The 20,597-nt window shown below is 36.5% G+C and overlaps 1 protein-coding gene and 1 long non-coding RNA gene across 4 annotated transcripts; both read right to left on the bottom strand.

Moving 5' to 3' along the window:
* Positions 1 to 1,352: 1,352 nt before the first annotated feature.
* Positions 1,353 to 11,321, bottom strand: LOC114458293 (nuclear RNA export factor 1-like). The gene is made up of 21 exons (XM_028440689.1): positions 11,077 to 11,321; positions 10,021 to 10,216; positions 9,029 to 9,173; positions 8,857 to 8,940; positions 8,496 to 8,600; positions 8,007 to 8,087; positions 7,452 to 7,521; positions 6,964 to 7,052; positions 6,739 to 6,846; positions 6,532 to 6,641; positions 5,820 to 5,856; positions 4,361 to 4,429; positions 4,147 to 4,202; positions 3,927 to 4,034; positions 3,718 to 3,776; positions 3,111 to 3,226; positions 2,986 to 3,028; positions 2,815 to 2,893; positions 1,800 to 1,982; positions 1,658 to 1,718; positions 1,353 to 1,582 (listed from the first exon to the last, which is right to left on the bottom strand). Exons 1-21 carry the CDS (start codon positions 11,090 to 11,092, stop codon positions 1,544 to 1,546), a joined length of 1,854 nt encoding a protein of 617 aa, XP_028296490.1. The 5' UTR covers positions 11,093 to 11,321; the 3' UTR covers positions 1,353 to 1,543.
* A 1,604-nt stretch (positions 11,322 to 12,925) lies between these two features.
* On the bottom strand, positions 12,926 to 17,986 carry LOC114458256 (uncharacterized). 3 transcript variants are annotated; one of them, XR_003673001.1, is made up of 4 exons: positions 17,771 to 17,986; positions 15,075 to 15,304; positions 14,644 to 14,913; positions 12,926 to 13,103 (listed from the first exon to the last, which is right to left on the bottom strand). It is a non-coding gene; the product is annotated as an uncharacterized LOC114458256 (long non-coding RNA). The 3 variants fall into 3 exon arrangements; XR_003673002.1 differs by lacking the exon at positions 14,644 to 14,913; XR_003673000.1 differs by lacking the exon at positions 12,926 to 13,103 and having other exon boundaries at positions 14,597 to 14,913.
* Positions 17,987 to 20,597: the final 2,611 nt, after the last annotated feature.

The raw sequence follows: 20,597 nt of genomic DNA on the forward strand, positions 1-20,597 counted from the left end.
TCAACAGGATAGGTCAAATTCAGAGACAGATGTCACTGTAAGGCTACATTGTATGTGACATTACATCAGTGGTTCCCAACCTTTTTTGTGTTGTGACTCCATTTTATTATCATTTTTTTCTTTCTCCAATTAGCGTTTGATAATGTTTGTTGTTGCCAGGATTAGTGCTCAAAGTGACAAGATGCACCAGCTCAGATATCCTTATACCGTTTATGCTATTTTTATACTTATTTCATTTCAACTAGATTTTTATTTATACTGTCGTCTAAGATTGTTTTGTATATGGTGTTATAATTTGAATTCAAAAAATAAAAATAAAAAAAATCTTAAAAACGCACATTTAATCTGTATTTTTCTATTATAATAAATTATTAGACATTTTAGAGGACCCCATTTGAATTCCAGGCGACCCCACATGGGGTCATGACCCCATGATTAAAAAACATAATGGAATGCAGTGTTTTTCAAGTGTGCAGTGGTGGGGGGTACATGGATTCAGGTTAAATGTCTGAAGGGGTACGGGACTGTGAACAGTTTGGGGAAACACTGTAAATGACAAACCATCATAGGAGTCTGTTGTTGACTAGGGGTGAGTATTGGCAAGGATGTTGCAATACGATACGATATTATCACGATATTCTACCCAGTTAATATCAAAATTAAACGTAGAGATGAAAAATCAAGTTGCTGTATATGTTCATCAGTAGATATTGATCAGTCAGAGGATGAATTGAGTCAAAACTATTTGCTTCAAAATCTCCTGTTTATTATTTATTATTAGTGTTTTTACACATTTTCACTGAAAAAAAGAAAATACAGTGTTACACACTGACATCATAACATAAAGTGCAACAAGTTTCTTTTCACTAAAACTACTGTGTAGAAGTCTCATAGTAACCATGACAACATAATGACGGCATTGTAACAACTGTAAGCGAGAACATTAATGATAAATCACCCTGAGTTACTGATAATGCACAAAAATAAGAACAAATAATTTCTCCTATTGTATCAGTTTAAACACTGATCTGAACAGATTATATGAAAATAAAATGTCTGTGAATACATAAATATTGCAGGTATTACACACTGCCATCATAAAATCAAGTAACCATTGCAACAAATTGAAAGCATTGTAACCACTGAAATATTGCACAAATACACAAAAATATTAATTAAATAAATAAATAAATCTATTTCAAATCATTTTTTTTTCACACCCCTATTGTTGACCAGTAGTTTAACTAGATCCACTCAGCATGGAATAAATAAAAAACAGGGTTTTACATGTATTGTAATGGTAAAAAACAACCTGAACTGGAGTGGGTACAGAAAGAATGAACACAATTATCTCACTAACAATGTGATTTTATTACCAATAAAGCAAGCTGTGGTTTCTGTAGGGGGTCAATGAACTAATGTAACTAAAAGACTCACGACCCAACAGTATTCAGGTCAAATATCTGATGAAACGGTTCATATGAGTTCACTTTAACTTTATTCTATACAAAAATACAAAGACTGTTTTTCTTTCTTCAACGATTTACTTTAGGAACGCCACGTCTGGGATCTTTCCCGCCGTCTGAAACAGAAACAGTTGCTACTTTAGACATCAGCACATTTAAACCATGACGTGGATTGTTTAGAGTCGTGTCACCTTTAACTGAGTGAAGATTTGTGCTGCTTTGTTCAAGTCCCACTCGTTATCCTGCAGACACCTGCAACACACAGACAGTGTTTACCAGTGAGCTGTGACATTCATCCCAGTCTGGTAGACGGCATTAGGAGAGGACACCTACTTCAGGGACCATTCCAGCTTCATGCCTGACTTCAGGGAGAAGGTGCTGAGCATCTCCTGCTGTGGGGCAGTGAGGGTGGGCACTGGGCTGGAGGAAGGGGTCGGGGCAGGCGCCACAAAAGCTCTGCTGATCTGCTCCGTTGTAGCCATTCTGATGAAGAGCTGGTCGTTGATGATGCACAAACTGTTCAAGTATGAACGAGGACCACAGGGTTCAAAGGTTAGAGACTTTCTATGGTGTTAATATTACAGTGTTATAGGGCCACACCAAACATATTGTTACCTACATATGTGTAGAACTGTACATATAGAACTGTAACATGGTTTATCAGTTTAGCATTAAACTATAATTGACAAATTTGATATAATTTTCATGCCAATTACAATCAAATAGTCAATTATCTGAACTCAATTACAATATAATCATGATTATGACAGCAAGAGATCTTTTAAAATTACAATTATAATTATGGCATAATTGTAATTATCAAATAAGCAATTACAATTATAATTGACCCCAACCCTGATTATATTGTGCTACAATACAAACAGATGTTGGTTTGATATATTTGATAAAAGTTGTTTGTTATAATTATCATTATTATTATAATTATTGATATGAGAAATAAATATGGTAAATTGGAATATTTTGAGATTATATTATTTAATATTTATTACTGCACAAAAGTACTGAAAAGTGGTATCGTTGAGTACCGATACTGATTTACGAGTACCAAGTATCGGTTTAAATGTGAAAGGTGCCCATCCCTAGTAATCTCTACAATAACAATGGTTGTTGTGTAAAAGCATTATGGTTTATCATTTTCTTTTATGGACAAATAAACATACATTAGGTAAATATAGGAATACACAGAAAACACACGTGGTGAAACAGTATTTACTGACATGAAATTGAACATGCAACCGTTTGTTCATTCCAGTCATACTAGTGGAGGCAAGCATTATCTGAAGCTACAGCTGCCAATCAGCACTTTGGTTTTAAGTGTGTAACCTACCCAGAATTCACTGCTGGAACTGTGATGAAAACTCTGGAGAAGGCCCTTGTAGATTCTTTAGATTTATCATCTACAACAACTGAAAAACCACAAAAAACCCAGGAAAGCGTTAGTGAGCAACAGATGAGTTGCAGTGGATCTTCTTAAAACCATGACGACTAAGATACTGACCTTCTTTGAAGACTCCGCCCACTGTGAATGACAGCAGCGTATTCTGTGAAAACAAAGCAGTTTGGCTGAGTGTGAACAACACAAATGATGTAACTCAGTGTGTGGCAGATCAGACGTGAACTCACTGTGTAGGCGTTTACGTCCACGGTGAAAGAGGTGATGTCATGCTGAGTTTTTGGCAGCTCGTTGAGGAGCGCCACCACATTCAGCCGTTTGTGCTTTAGCAGATGGAAACGCATCGCTAGGGCAGGTGAAAACAAGACAAACATCAGGTGGGCTCCATCATTACTAGGGTTGGGTATCAGTTACTACTCGCTACTTTTTCAACGCTTCTGGTGCTAAATCATTACTTTAAACTAACTTCAAAATCTCAAAATGCCCTTTTATTTCCAGAGCCAAATTTAACACATTTAACTAAACAAATAAACTATTATTAGATCAAATTCACATCAGGGTTTCCCACACATTCATTTATTTATGGAGGATAATGTCATGCACCTTCTTTTAGGCCATGTTTTGTGCATGTGCTACGGTTAAAAATGAGGCCATTGATCAATGATCTGAGCAGCGGCACCGACGTCATGTGTATCAAGTAATGTGTGACACCAAAATCTTTGTTCTTATTGGACCCGGTTACTAGCGTTTCCATGGGAACTGGTCCTACACTTGTTCCAGGTTTCGGTACCCAACCCTAATCATTACAAGTCATACGTTCACTTCAGGAGAACTTACTGGAGTCTTTGGTCCTCTTCAGGTTTCTACTGTCTTTGAAATATTCTCTCAGACCGCTCCTGAAAAACAAAGCCAGAACAAAAAAATCAGCACCACTCAAAGAAAACGTAGCCATTTAATCAAAGTTATACACCTCTGTGTGTGTGTGTGTGTGTGTGTGTGTGTGTGTGTGTGTGTGTGTGTGTGTGTGTGTGTGTGTGTGTCCTTACCTTGATGGATTCTGGACGTTGTACGGTGTTGTTAGTGATAATAATGCGTCATCATGGTAGGCCCCCAGCAGTGACTGTCTGTCTCCAGAGTCGTACACACTGTAGTACCTGTGAAACAAACAAAACACACTCTGCATATCAACACCAATCACTGATGTCATTTCCTACTTATTGTTAGAAACGCTGTGAAGCGACGTAGAGAAAAGTGTTAGAAACTCACTGTTGCAAAAAGCGCTGAATGTAGACTTTAGCGTCATCAGAGCCAAAGCAGCTTCCCTGTGTGATCACATGGTCAACATTTAGCAGGAGAAATGAGACGTTCATTACAGAAAAGGCTTGAATCTAAAAATATAATGGCTTCTATATTCTTGTACTTTGACAAGTGACGTTTTGAACACAACAGACACAGACAATTCAGCATCACACTGACTAACCTTGCAAGGTGGGAGAGTGGTGGGTGTTTCCACATCAAAGCCAATGTGTGGGGGGAGGTCATTTCCATCCTGATGAGGGACAATACACAGTTTAGTACAAGTTGGAAAACATCAGTTCATTTGGTGATTATCTGGTGTTATTTGAAACACGACTGACACTGGCCATAACATTATCCTTAAAAACCACTGGACCAAAACACAAACTAAACTCAAGGTACCAGAACAAAGCCAATCTGTGACCTCTGAACTAATCTGGTTGGTCCAAGTGGATAAAAAAAACTCAAACTAAATGAACCAGTAATAATAAATATATAGTGACTGGTACATCATACTCAGGTCTGAAGCTGTGGAAATCATTATCCACAGAATTTAAAACCATATCTGAGTTTAAAATGTTCACTTCTAGGGTTTAGTCTTGGCTGAAAACTAACCAAAGTAAATAACACTGAGTCTGTGTGAATGTATGTGGGATCGTGTGTGTATGTGTGTGATTGTAAAAAGTTTTATACAAATGTTGTATTAATGTATTTTATTATTGTAAATTGTGTAAAAAGGCCCAATCAGGGACATGAGCTGTGAATTAGCATTAGCTAGAAGCTCTTTATGCGTCACATCAGCTGTAAACCTTTATTGTAATTATGTTGATTGCATCGTCTCTGAAAAATAAATAAATAAAAATTTGGGGGAAACAAAACTACTTAATTATTTGAAGATTTTACATCTTGTAAACAAGTACAATATACTGTACTTATAGCTGCTAGATATGATCTTTTTATTTTTTAAATCAGATAAAGACATACTGTAGACCTTAGATTAATATATGTTAGATCACTCTAAATGTAAAAGGTTGAAATTGTTGCTTGGAAGTTTATTTCATTCTCATCAGGATTTCTTGCGTTCTTCCCACAGGCAAGGAAGACGGTGGTGGTTTGACTCCATTTATGTTCTGGTTTGTTCCCGTGACATCACATCACTACGTGAGGCATTCAATTTCAGCTGGATATATAGAACTTTCTGTGTAAGCCCCAAAATACACTTCTACCACTGTTTTGCCACAACGTTCAGTCTGTGAAAACACCAGAATTGTGTTGAGAAGTCTATTTGACAGAGTTTTAGGGAAAAATGAGAAATCATGATAAGAATTAAGAACACCTCTATCCTTCCATCTATGGGACTCCACATCCCACAATGCAATGCACAAAACTCAGAACAAACTTTCAAGCTGCAATTTCCTTTCTATTATTTTGTCGTGCAATTGATCTTTGAGTCATAGATCTATGGAGGCCTACACCATGTCTTTTATCTGATAGATAATTATTGTTCCCAGCAGCTTTAACACAACTGATAATTGACAAAAGGACGTTAAACACTAAGGTCCTCTAGTATCAAAACTATGCTGGTAGAAATGAAGACTGAGTGACCATAAACTGCTGATGAATGAATGAGTGAGTAGACCTACCAACTTCAGAAGCTGGGGAAACTTCTGGCACACAGCACTGGTATGGAAACAAAATTGAAAAGCAGAGAAATTAGTATGAGAATTCATCTTCCACATTGTTGAATATACGCTAACATACATGACCATGTCCCACGTTCACCTGAATGCCCACCCTGGAGTGTACTTACCAGCAGGTATACTCACCCTCTGCCCCATTTTGGTGATACACACAGATTTGACGTAGCAAAGCAACATATACACAAACACGGTCGACCAGTTTGAGCTGAAAACTGCCAAACAAACGTTTTTTTCTAAAGAGAGAAGTGATGTGCTACTGGGAGAGGTGGTTACCACCAGTCTGGTCTTAACTCCTCCCCACTCTGGTGAAGATGCAGGGCAACCAACGAGTCACTGTCACTCAAAAACAAAACAGAGTCTTGGTGAAAAAAATATCAAGTACATTTTTAGTGCATTGTTAGACCCTGTGATTTAACACAGCCATACACAAAGCACTTTTCTCAATTTGGACATTGTTGGGTTTTCCTTTGTTTACAAGTTCTCCATCAACTGAGGGAAAATTCAGTTATTCATTAGGAACAAAAACACACAACAGCAGGTTTGACACACGTTGGTTGCATGCTGTGGGAAACTCAGACATAAGACGTTGGATTAGTAGAAACTGCCTTTGTTAAAGAAATCATCAAAACATCAATTTTGGATCAAGAAAACTGACCTGACGTATGAAGATGGGTCTTTGAAAAGGTCACAGAGAGGGTTTCTGACCAGCCACAGCTCCACCAGTTTCAGTCCCTTCAACTTGTCCAGCTCATGTTCGCTTTTCAGCTGAGGAACAAACAGGAAGCCGGTAGGCGTCAACACATGAACCTTCAACACTACTACACAAACATGACAATGAAAGCCTTGGAGCGGCCAGTCTCACGTCGTTGTGTGAAAGGTTCAGGGCCTTCAGATGAGGCACTTTGGTCACAAGCTCGCTGAGTTCATCCAGTCTCTGGATGCAGTTGTGACTGAGATTCAAGCTTGTCAACTGCAAAGAAAACATTGATTTCATTAGGTCTCGACTTCACTTTGATGATCTAACTTTTAAAGTATCCACAGTATATGAAGATACACAGATTGTTGCTGATTGTCATACGACCGTTACCTGAGGAATGTTTTCTTCAATGATCTTAATGATGGCCTCCATGTTTGTTTTCCTGTTTAAAGCCACTTTAATATCCTGTGAGACCAAGTCTGTTTCAAAGTAAACATAAAAGTTTCAACATTCACGTCCACTTATGAAAGAATCCACAAGGTAATATTTCATCATGAACAACACAATTCAGAAGATTTAAAACATTTTAAGAAAAAAAAAATAATAATAATAATAATACATTATGAAACCAACTGTAATCAATGAATAATAATTCTAACCACAAAAATGTAAACTGTATATAAAAGTATCACCTGGTGCTTCCAGCCTGTTAACCCAGTAACACATGCCATTTAGATTGTGTTTTAAAAAACAGTGATTGATAAATATTTCCACTATATAAAACAACACATCCCCAATAAAAGGTGTTTTCTTTGAGATGTCAAAGGAAGTGGCCAACATTGTGAATAATCTAATGCCAAAAGAGGTGGTGTGGTTACCTGGGTCTGTGTGAATACTGGTCAGATCCAAAGCTTGCTGTGAGCCATCAAAACGTTTTGACATGCATTGCTAGAAAAGAGAAGAAAAAACATCTTTAAAACAGTTCAAAAACATTCTTTTAAATCAGGGATGCTCATAGTTAACTATTTAACCATTAACAGACAACAACTTTGACCAATTAATGCTAACATACTACTTTCTGCAAGTCCTAAAAAACAAGATGTACTATTGTATGTACTATTTTGTATGGATGTTAACATTTGGCTATGGTATTATTATTTAAAATAACTCAAAATGTCCAGTAAATTCCTATACATAATTCCCATGAAAAGTTTCTATTTTAGAATATTCCCAATCTTAAATTCCTTTGAACATTTACTGGAAATCTTCCACCTCTTTGCAACCCTAATTGTGTCACACCAAATTTAACACATTTAACTAAACAAATAAACTATTAGTAGATCAAATTCACATCAGGGTGAAATTCACTCCCAGGTATTTGAACTCCTCCACAATGTCCACACTGACCCCCTGGATGATTTGTTATCACTGACCTTCAGATGCTCCAATTCTTCAACCTTCAGATTAGGGAAGAGGAAGTTGGGGGGATCACTGCGCTTGATGTGTAGCGCCACCTTGAGGAACATCAGTCAAGAAAAAAATCATCACAAACTAATGAGTGAAAACAGTAATGTAGAGCCTGTGAGAACATTTAGCAAACAATTCACTAAATGCAAAGAATACATTTATCAGTAAACATTGTTCACTGTGTGATGCACTGGACAAACACTGAGACCCAGTTGGTGGTTTTGACTGTAGTTTTCTAAGAAATCCTTGGTCATTTTTAAGTATTCAGAAACATTTGTAATTGGTGTTTTCAAACTGAAGATCCTGAAGCTCAGTTTTCAAGCCATTTGCATGAAAAAAGTAATAAAAAACCATTTCTCATAAAGGCAGGTGTACGTGAGCTCAAGGCTGATAACAGATAACACAAAGTTCTCATAGAAGTGAGTTTGTGTTTCCAGTTGTCACCACAAACGTACCTTATAGCCATCACAGTCTGTGACCTTGCGAGAACACTTGCGCAGGGCACTGGCAGTAGTGAAATCATCAACGTAGAAATGAACGTTATTGTGGTCGTCATGATACTAGTAAATAGAAAAAATGCAATTAAAACATAGCATTTAGGTGATTGTTAGAGATATAAAAAGTATTAGTGATTATCACAAGTAAATAAAATAAAGGAAAAAGTGTTCAAACTCACTGTAATAATCAACGTATACAAAGGATGATAAATACAATGATAAAGCAAAGGCATTTCCTCCATACATCTCAAGTGATAAACAACATCTTTTTTTATCTCAATCACTTATTAGTAAATGATCAAATCCTGTCAACACTCACCTGAATAGGAGTGTAAGGGATGGAGCAGATGTCCTGTAGAGCTGGCACTAACCACTTCTTGTCATACTTTTTGCCGTGAGGAATCTGTTGACAAGGCAAACAAATGGGGATCCTGTTAGACCAATCACAAAGCAGATTAACCAGATGTGAGTGTGAGTGTGAGCTTACACACCGTGATTTTGAACCAGCCTGTTCGGCTTCTAGTTCCTCCTCTGAAAGCTCCTCTCCCTCCTCCTCTGCCACCTCCACCTTTGCCTTGTCGCCAATCTCTGTCCATACGACCGTCTCCTTTGCAAAATTCTCTCCCATAAGGATTGCTGAACAAGACAAAATAATACTAATGATGATGATTTCTGTACAAGAGCAAAAGGCAAGTGACCAAACAGTTCTAAGGATTGTGGGTTTTCATGGAAAGTCTTTTCTGGTTGTAATGAGCCTTCTGTCATCTGCTGCTATCTGGTCTCTGAAGAATACTGCACAGTTATATCTAATTCTAATCCAATTTGAATTAGGTTCATTTAAACTAAGTTGATCAAAACGTAATCATTAAACCTGATCAGATTCAGTAAACCATTGATGCCTGAGAGGAAATATAGTGACATTAATGCTGTTCTCATACATATTTATATGACCTCTAAATAATTAAAAAGGAGCACTCAGAATAATCCATGTCACTACAACTTATATCTACCTTTTATTGTATCTTATTTTATTTTTGACATACATTTTTGTTTATTATGAGTTTTTTTTATTTACCAGTATTTATTTTGTTTCCTCACATCAGTTAAAAACTAATATTTTCTTTAAGAAATGATAAAAATTTCTAAAAAAAACTAAATTTCAAAAATGTATTTTATATAGCCCTACTTATCCACAGACATATTTGAGACACACACACCTTGCTTTATAAATAGATGCTGTAGTAAGAAACAACATTGTGACAATTAAATGTCTGGGTTAAAACATGTGGGACCATCTCCAACTGTGAACCAAAATTTGAAAAAGCACGTCTTATTCACATTGGCTCGAGCTCTGCACAGCTATTAATTGTAATTAATTATATTACTAAGCTACTTTTTCATTTACAATGTATGAATTGAATGTTGTTTCAGGAATACCATGCCATTCTTAGAAAGACAACATTTAATGAAAGTCAACACTTACTATCTTGGCTGAGAACTGCTGTCCTGAGAGCTGTCACTCATGGTAACATCTCGATCAATGACAAGCCTGGACAAGAGTCCAGGTCCTCCAAATCCACCATGGTGGTTCCCCCGCTGCCGGTCTCTGCGGAACGACGACCCCTTGTAGGGGCCTCGGTGTTTGCGAACATGTAGGGGTGCAATTCTGTGATTGTCCTCTGTAAAAGAAAATCCACATCATTAACCTATAATTTTAGTGAGTTTAGTACACATGCATAGCCATAAATGCAATGTTACTAATAATGACAAAATTAATTCTTTCAGTTTTTGGTCTTAGTTTTTTTTCATTTTTGGTTTTGGCCAAGAATTGTCCTATAGCACGGTGCATCTCTATGCTTTGTCTTGGATTGTACAATGTGCAGTAAAATGTATTTTTGTACCAGCATTCAGTTGACATAAAAAATACTAAAATTATAAATTTACGGTATAATTATATAATGAAATATTTTAATAAATGAATTGAATAAGCAAATTTAGTCAGTGAAATTAAATTAATCCGTGTGGTTAAATGTTGGTATATGTAGGGCTTTACTAACAACCAAAGATAAAGCAAATGTGTAATGTGCATAAACAGGTATTTTAATGTGAACCTTTTGACATTTGGAGACCAGGTGTAGTGGACATCAGGTCTGGTTCTGTTCACTCTGACAGTGTTTTTGGGGTTTTGTTTATAGATCGGGCCCTATTGTCCCCACAAAAATAAAATGAGTTTAAACCCCACAAACTAGAACAACCGTTACCCTGTGCTTTGTCTCAGAGCTCAGTGCACAAACCAAGCTATCCGCCTTCATAACTAATGCTGAGATATTACAGAACCTAAAAGGATCCATAGATTGCAGGTACAGTGTAGTTTGGCACATGGTTTACATGTATTTAGACAATATACCAGCTGTGTACAGTGACTCCATGACACTATTCCCAGCTCTGCTGACCTCCCTCCTCATTTTGAAGTCAAATTCCTCTAAAGGAAATCAGCAGATGTTTAATATTAAAGCTGAGCTCCACAGAAGTCTCTTACCGTTGAAATACGCCATGTTCCTGTGACCGTGTTGTTTTTAAAAAAACAAAAAGTCGGTCGAACAGTCCGTGGAAAAACAAGTTATTATTAATCCAAACACAAAGTATAAAATCCAACAGAAAGACTAATTCACACTGTATCAATGTATGTGAAAGATGGCTGCGATATACAGCTGAAACGTTAGCATGTAACGACTTCTGCTGAAAAGATGATAGCGATGGGCTACTTCCTGTTTACTCAAGTCAACTGTCAGTGCACAATCCTTACAACGCATGCGCATATATACACGTCACTTCCTGATATGCTGGGACGTGATATTTAAATGTAAACAGACCATACGATGTTTTTTTTTTTTTAAATTTTAATAGTACACAATTAAATATGTGACTGTTTTTTGTTATATATATATATAAAATAGAAAAAAAGAAATAAAAAAATAAAATATATAAATATCTTTACAGTTCACATGTAAATATGCGACTGTTTTTAATTGTTAATTTAAAAAAAAAAAGACAAAAAGGAACAAAAACGGATTAAACAGAATACACAACATTGACAATCAAAAACCAAACATCGAATAAAAAACAAAATACATCGGAATTTACTCAAAACATAAATATCGAATGATTTTTAAGAGCAAGATTTCAACCTTTTAAATAGTACAATGGAAGCATGTAATTATTGAGAATTAAAAAACCTCATTCAAAATGGAGAATTACTTTTATATTAATTTTTATTATCATTATTATACGATGGAGCATTGTAGTCAGTAAAAAAAAAAAAAAAAATCCGTTTTCCGAATTAATATTTTTTTTAAATCCCTTTTCCGAATTACAATTTTTTTTAAATCCGTTTTCCAAATTAATGTATCTTTTAGAATTTGTTTTCCGAAATAATTTTTTTTTTTAAATCCATTTTCTGAAATTTTTTTTTTTTTAATCCGTTTTCTGAAAAAATATTTTTTTTAAAATCCGTTTTCCGAATTAATATATATATATATTTTAAATCTGTTTTCTGAAATATTTTTTTAAATCAGTTTTCCAGATTAATATTTTTTTTTTAAATCCGTTTTCCGAAACAATGTTTGTTTTTAAATCTGTTTTCCGAATTAATTAATTTTTCCTGTGGGGATTATCTCGTAATTTTTTATTTATTTTTTTTAAACACACAATGGCATCATCCACAGCACTGAATATTCATCTATTCATTGATTTTTACTTTTCGAGTTAGAATATAAAGATATTAAAGATTTGCAGTTGGCACAACTTTAACATTAGTGACGGACAGGTAAAGAGGATACTTTAGTTCAAGAGGACACAGTCGTCGTAAAGCATACTCGGAGCTTGGAGTCCTGGTTGAATTCATTAGCAACAACTAAAATACTACGGGTAACTTCACATATACCGGTGGATAATAATATAATTAATGATGCATACTTCCTGAGTGTTTGTGGAGCAGCTCAGAGACTAAACAGCTGTTCTGTGTGATAATGATCCAGTGCAGTGGGGGCTTTGTCTTCTCCAGGATGGATGGAGTCTTCTCCAGGGTCTGTCATTCTGCCACCAGGGTCCAGCTCTGTGTCCACCACAGATCAGCCCTCTTTACCAGTCTGTACAAACATGAACCCCCCCACCCACCCACCCACCCACCCAACAACCACAGCATGGAAGGTCCAGTTGACAGAATGTTATATATGTCACTCACATGTACAACACAAAACAATGTTTGACTGTTTGACCTACATAAAGATATTACATTAAAAAAGAAGAAAAACACTCATTTTCTAATGCTTTCGTGTCTTATTTTCTCTAATTGAAGCACGTTATTCATACATACTGTATATCTGTGTAGTGTCAAATGTGGTGATCAATCAATTCAACAATGTTGGCCCCAAATGAACTGAAGCAAAGCAGATGAGAAAGTGTTTCATTTCTATTAACAACAGGTTGAGAGGAAACTTTGGTCCATGTGTAACACAGCAGTGATGGTTACAGCATTCATCCTCTGCTTCAGTGGATCAATCACATCTGAAATGAAAAAACAATAAAGCCACACATTTAATTTTCTTTTTCTTTTCTTTCTAGAATTTTCTTTTGATAATGTTTGTTGTTGTGAGGATTAGGGCACAATGTGACAAGATGTGCCAGGTCAGATATTTTTATACTGCGTTTTATTTTATGTAGACTAAATTTGTGAAAGTGAAAGCATAGAATACAAGTTTGTTTTGTGTGTGGTTTTATGATTTGAAAAATAATAATTAAAACATTTTGAAAAATACATTTTCATCAGTTTTTTTTTTTTTTTTTTTTAATCATAAATTATTATACATTTCAGGGGACTCCATTTTAATTCCAGGTGACCCAACATGGGGTCACAACCCCAAGGTTAAAAAACCCTGCATTACATTATAGTGTGCAGGAGTAGGGGGTACATGGCCTCATGTTAAATGTTTGAAGGGGTACGGACTGTGAAAAGTTTGGGAACACTGCACTAGAATAATTGTTTACAGGAATTTAGTGAACAAAGCTGAGTGTTTTTTAACTGTAAATAATATGTATGTAAACACTATTTAAACTATAAATGAATAATTACGTGTCTGGACACAAAACGTCCTCACAGTATGTGTGTAATAAACACTGGTTATAGCTGTTTACCATCATTAGCATCATTAGCTCACATACACACTATGTAGCCCTGTGCAGCACATATTCTAGCATGTTAAGCAGTAAGTTAGACCATGTATAACTTCTCTGATGAATACAGACATTTTAACATTTCATCGTCTAGTTCAGTTGAAAACGTGTGTAGAACTGAAACGATTCCAATGCCTAAACATGCTATTCTACTGTAACACAACACGAAAACATGAACAAAAATTACATAAAGCGCTTTGAGTGTCTATGAAAAGCACCAAATAAAATCCAATGCATCATTAATAATATTATTATCCAGATCTCCAGGGAGATTTTTGGTCATATTGTTGATGTAATATGTTTATTGATTATTTTTATTTTTTGCTGACTTTAATGTTCTTATTGATTTTAAGCTGTTGAATGTTTCCTGTTGCACTTTTTGATCATGTAAAGCACATTGAGTTGCCTTGTGTATGAAATGCGCTATACAAATAAATTTGCCTCACCTTGGTGCAAAAGACATGAGTGGGCTAGCCTGGAATCTATCTTAATCTCCTTGTATTTTTCATAAAGGTGATTAATCTGGAAGTGCTCACCAGACGATTGAGTTCTGGTGGCTGAGCGGAGCGGGACAAACACACAAACCACTCAAACGATGAGCGGACCTGACGACAATAGCGTGACAAGCGTAGTTCTTTTTCCCTAAACAGAGCCACCAGATGAAAACAATGTGTAGTACAGTACAGACTTACAGTTTTAAAGCCTCTTTTTGTTGTTGTTTCAACAATATATACAGGTCTAATTGCATTGAATCTTGATTTTTCGTTTTTAGCCTGATGATCTAGCCTGCAAGCGACTGCCAGCACCACTCTTTACTGACACACTGATCTAACTGTAGTCCTGGACCTCCATGGGCTTGTGGGGTGGCCTTGACCTGGGTGGCTTGCTGGGGTGTGTTGGGTGCCTCTGCGCGGGCGTGCGTCCCTTTCGGGTGCTCTCGTGGTCCCTGGGTGGTTTGGTGTTACTCTCCTGCCTCCTCCGTGCACGTCTGGGTGGCCCTTGGGGCTGGGGGCCTGCATGTTTCTCTGTCACTCTTTCCTCTTGCTCTCTGTCTTCCTGTCTCGTCCTCCCCCCTCCTCCGCCTTCACCCTGCGCCTGCTCTCCCGTTGGGTTTGGCGTGGGAGTCTCCTGTCAGCCCAGGATGCTGGTGGGGGGGTTGTGGACAATATGAATAAAAAAATATTAATGCAGGTGGTGCTTTACGAGCCAGGATAGTTTATTTCACTAATCTTTACGTGTGCAAGTTCTTAAAAATAGATACAGTTCAATTGTGGATGGGAGATGAAGGAAGTTGTCTGTGTTCACCTTATCCTTCCAGTGGATGGCAGTCTCATCACATGGGTAAGGTCCTCGTTGTATGCATTGTGCTCTGCATGTTTGTACTGCTTGCACAGATGCATGTTTGAGATGGTCCTTTCCCCAAAAAGCTGAGGAAGCATGTACATCATGTGAGGCCGGCCACTTGGTGCAACTGCATTTCTGCTTCTCTGAATGATGTGGGTGTTCCACAGGTGAGCAATATGCTGAAGTTCTTTCTGAGAGGCACATAAACATAAAAAACACTCATTTTAAAATGACAAGACACTATCTGGATTTAGCTGAGCAAATAGACAAATCTCTTACTATTCAAATAATACATGTTTTGCAACATTATGAACCCAGGAAAAAGGTCAGCTGACAATCTGAACAGATCGGGTTGGGCCATATCTCCTTGAGAATACCCAAATTTGGCAGATCTTGGAAACTAAGAAAGAATGAGTATGATTTTTACAAGAGTGGGAGACCATGTGGAAATACCAGGAGCTTGGGTGGGTGGGTGGGTGTTAGATGATGACACATACGGGCAGCCTTGCTTCTGTTAGACTACCCCAGTGGATTTTCATGTTTCTTGGACTCATTACACTGCTAAACATGCAGCCATTATTCAACAGCACACTCTTAACCATTAGCCTGAATGGTCCTGAATATATTTTTGGCTCAGGTAACATTTTTTGCAGAATGTATCACATCTGACAATTCATTAACATAACTAATAATTAAGAAATTAACCACAAGGCAAAGGTCACCTTAAAGTACACACATACACACATCAATGGTATTTAGACAGGTGAAAACCCATATGGAAAAGAAATACAACATTTTTACCAAATGTTTATATTTTTATCTGAAACTTGTATGTTAAATGCATCAAAGTCTAAGCAAGTACAAGATCCCTAGTAAATATTCATAAAGAGAAATGTATACAATTTTAGAACTTACAAGTACTTTATAAGACATTAACTCCATATACAAAATTCTTATTAGATATGTATAATATCAAAGTTATATGATTTTGGCAAACTAAAATCTTGCAAGTGATTTATAAAAACTTAACAAGACATACGTACAATGTGACATTTATGAGAAATTTTAAAAAAAATCTTTAAATTAAATTGAGATGGAACTCTTTTACAGTTCATGTAAAAGTTTTGCTAATGTTAGCACTTTCTGAATTCCTGTTTATAAAGTCACACTCTCTTCTCTCAAGTATTGAATATTTCTTAATTGATTTGAAGAAGAATATATGATGTGTACCTGTGTACCATGCAAGTACTGCAAGTAAAGCTTTAAATTTCAAGTAAAGTTAAAATAAAATAAATTAAACAAAAAATCCTCACTGTCTTACTGTGGTAAGAATTTTATTTAGCACAAAATTTGCACGTTATAAAACAAAAGTCACATTTATTTTGATAGTTCAAAAAGTCGAAGTGGATGTTTTTCTTTTTACAAAAACCAGCAAGCTGAAGTGCATTAAAAGATCACTGAAATAATTGATTGGCCCCTGTACCTCACTCTTTTTTTATTTCATATATAGCACAAACATAATTAGTTAGTTAGTATTACACTCAGATATGGGCTGTTACTTTACAGTTAAATAGGTTTTAGGGTTTTCTCACTGTAGTTACAGGTCAATTACTTTTTCCATTTCAACAACCTTGATGGCAGAATGTGTGAGGTTTTACACACATATATAGCAGTAATCCAGTATATCCTCCGTCCACAATGAGTGAAAAATATGAGTCTCTCTGTCTGTGATGTTGTCAGATTACAATGTCACATTAAGCCTTTAAACAATTACGTGATAATTTAGTGTACGTTCATTCATTTACAGTAGTATGTCTTTAGGAATTTACATACAATTGAGCTGGACTGTGAACATTGAATATACAAACATGGTCTAACAACATGAGTACTGTTTATGGCTTTGTGGAAGCCTGTGGGGAAGTGCACATTTGACGTGTAACTTAGTGGGGTTCTGATAAGAGAGCCTCTGGTTAACTTCTGCACTGTGCAATTACCATAGTTTCCTATGGCATACAGACACTGATCACCCATGTCAATGAAGTGTGGGACTCTAAAAAAAGTCCCATCCTTCAAAAGTACAATAGAGTTGTTTCTTTGTTTTGCTTTCTACAGTGGTTTTATGATTTCTGTCGTTTGGTTTTTCCTCTAAGCATGTGTAAACCCTTGAATTTCCTTTTCCCTTCCTTATTTGATCTCCAGGATGAAGGCAGACCCCACAGCCATATTCACCATTAAATTGTTTAAAATTTTGTACCAATGGCCTTGCTACTGCATCACACACACAGCACAATGAATGCACCTTTGCACGCCTCCACGACTGATCACAAGGATGCTGCCACTCAAAGCCAGCTCGTGAAAGATTGTTACATTCCTCCACAAATGGTTTGAAAAAGCAGGTCATGTCTGGCTTTCTGGATCCAAACCACATAAAAGTACATGCTTATCTCTAATATCAGGGGGTATCTCATTAACGCAACACAGTATTGGCCAAATACTGAATCTAGAGGACTGAAAGACTGGTACACCATCACAATTAAATGTTAGGGATAAGAAATCTTCTTCACTTTTTGATTTCAAGCTCTGATATAAAGTCCCATCACATATATCATTTATTCCATGCCTACGGTCATCAGTAAGAAAACAGAGATCATACATACCCTGATTTTCAAGAATATCTTTAAGTTGATCCTTTAACGGAATACTGATAAAGAAATGTCCTCCGTGTAAACTGTCTTTTGCTGTGATGGATGACAAACATGACACACATGTTAAGGTCCCTTCTTCTGATTGAGAAGTGCCAAGGTACTTAGTACATACTCTGCAGTAGTGATGGCGTTGAAATGTATCTACAATACCAGCTAATGGTTTTTCCAAAAAGTACGTGCATCAGCCGTGTGTGTATACATTTTAGTTGCTAGCATCTTTCTTAGCACATACAATAATGTAAGAAAAACTCACCCTTGCGCAGAACAAACAATCATAGTGGAGCCGTGTTGTGGACCTATTATTATTATTATTATTATTATTATAATTACTTCAGCCACTGCTTGTTACTACAGTACGCCAGTTAAGTCAACTATTCATCAGCATGCATGGCTATACTGTGCAGAGAAAGTTGGTCACACCAGTGCCACCACTGGATAAGTTTGTGTAGAGCCCTGATGATAATATACAAAAAATAGTATTAGCGAAAATAGTAATAGTAATAATAGTAATGGTTATAATAATAATAATAGTAATAACAAAGTAGTATAATAAGAATATAGTAACAATAATATGATAAAAACAATAAAAAATATTAAATAATGATATGGTAATATGATGATAATATAGCAATGCTAATAATTCAAAGATAATAAAAATATGATAATATAGCAATGCTATTAATACAATGAGAATACAAGTAAGTATAATATAAAAAAATATATTATGTTATTTTTCTGTAATGTATGTTTTTTGGAGTCAATATGTGTATTTGTGTATCTTTCTATTTTAGTATATTTAAATAAATAAATACGTACGTGTTTGAGACGCTGAAAACCAAACTCCATAGACATTGTAGCGCCAATCAGAAAAACAACCAAACTGCACAAAACAAAATGTAAAGCTCCAAACTACATGAGTGAGTAAGTAAATTAAAGTATTATGTACAATTCGGGTGTCTTTTTTTAAAAAACAAAAATATTTTTTTACCTTCGAACCGAGTGGTCAGAGCTTAGCTTCTATGCACAGCATGACACAGAATCCGCAGTTTTCCAGATGGAGAATTGAACAGGTTGAGGTCAATATCGACTCTAGTGAAACAGCGCGTTATTGAACAACAGTTATATGGTTTAAACAATGGGAAACGTGTCTGCAGAAGACTCACCAGTGGCTGATGGTTTCAAAGTATCTATTCACAGAGCTACCGCGTTTGAGAAGCTAACAATAGCATGGCACAGGAGGAAGTGGAGTCTGCCGTGGCTCACACACACAAACATCAGTGACTAACATCAGGCCTAATAAGTGAGACTTAAGAGCTTTGCTAGTTTATCATTACAAACACGGCTGCTCAGACGTTCCTCTCCGGTATAAAACTATCTTCTTCTCTCTCACTTGTGTTTACAGTCCGTGTCTGCTTGGCTGTGTGCACACGTGATCTTGCTCGTGTGAGGAAATAGATATAGATGGTGCGCTAGCGCCCCCTCACACCCTGAGGTCAAAAGTTGAATAGGTTTCATTTCAGGGCCGTCCAGAAGTGAAATAAAATTAAAATAAACATTTTGAAATTACCAAATTACTCCAAAATAACAGATACACGCACTTGGGGTATTTGGAACCCGTCGACCGAGTATCAGGTCGAGCTGGCACCGCGTCAGGGAGATATTTGCTACACACACACACACACACACACACACACACACACACACACACACACACACACACACACACACCACACACACACACACACACACACACACACACACACACACACACACACACACACACACACACACACCACACACACACACACACACACACACACACACACACCTTGCTTTTATAGGTAGATAAGAGAAAGGGACAGTGACTGAGCTTTTAAAGGTTGTAGTTTACAAAATCAGAAGTTTTGTCTCACCTGTGCTGTCATGGAAGGTTCTGCTTGCTGCTGTTTTGCTTTGCTGGAATCTTCATTATTTTTCTGAGAGGAGCAAAAATGTTTAAATAAATAAATACGTATGTGTTTGAGACGCTGATAACCAAACTCCATAGACATTGTAGCGCCAATCAGAAAAACAACCAAACTGCACAAAACAAAATGTAAAGCTCCAAACTACATGAGAGAGTAAGTAAATTAAAGTATTATGTACAATTCGGGTGTCTTTTTTTAAAAAACAAAAATATTTTTTTACCTTCAACGTGAGTGATCAGAGCTTAGCTTCCATGCACGGTGTTATAGTTTAAGTGGCGACCATTTTAACTGGCGACCGACTTCTGGTAGTGTGGCTCGTTGCCACAGCAATGGCAGATGTGTTCAAAAAGGACCAGGGTGCATAGCTGCCCACGTTGATGCCGGGTAGCTTTTATTTACGTTGTACAACTGTTTAAAGTGTTAATATGTGATTGTGTTTGCAGCTCTGTGTGCGGACGCGTTACATGTAGAAAACCGGACTTCTCGGTGCAAAGTGGACTCACCACGGCTGTTGTAAACAGGAAGTTACGTGTCTCGCACTTCTTCATCCCTATGTGTTCTTACAAAATCTACAATCTGTGTAATATGATGAAACAATAAAACAATAAACACGTATATGATCTGTGTCATACAAATAAATAAACAAACTGTTGAATTGATTCCACTGGGGATCGATCCTTCGTCAATGAGAAAAAAAAATCGAATCTTCACATTCGCTGCATTAACCGCTCGGCCATTAATCTATTTGTAATTCACTGTTCTAATCGTTACATACCGTTTTTATTGGAGGTCGCAGAGGAATTGCACTATTT

This window comes from Gouania willdenowi, assembly GCF_900634775.1.
Source record: "Gouania willdenowi chromosome 24 unlocalized genomic scaffold, fGouWil2.1 scaffold_320_arrow_ctg1, whole genome shotgun sequence".
Classification (NCBI taxonomy): Eukaryota; Metazoa; Chordata; class Actinopteri; order Blenniiformes; family Gobiesocidae; genus Gouania; species Gouania willdenowi.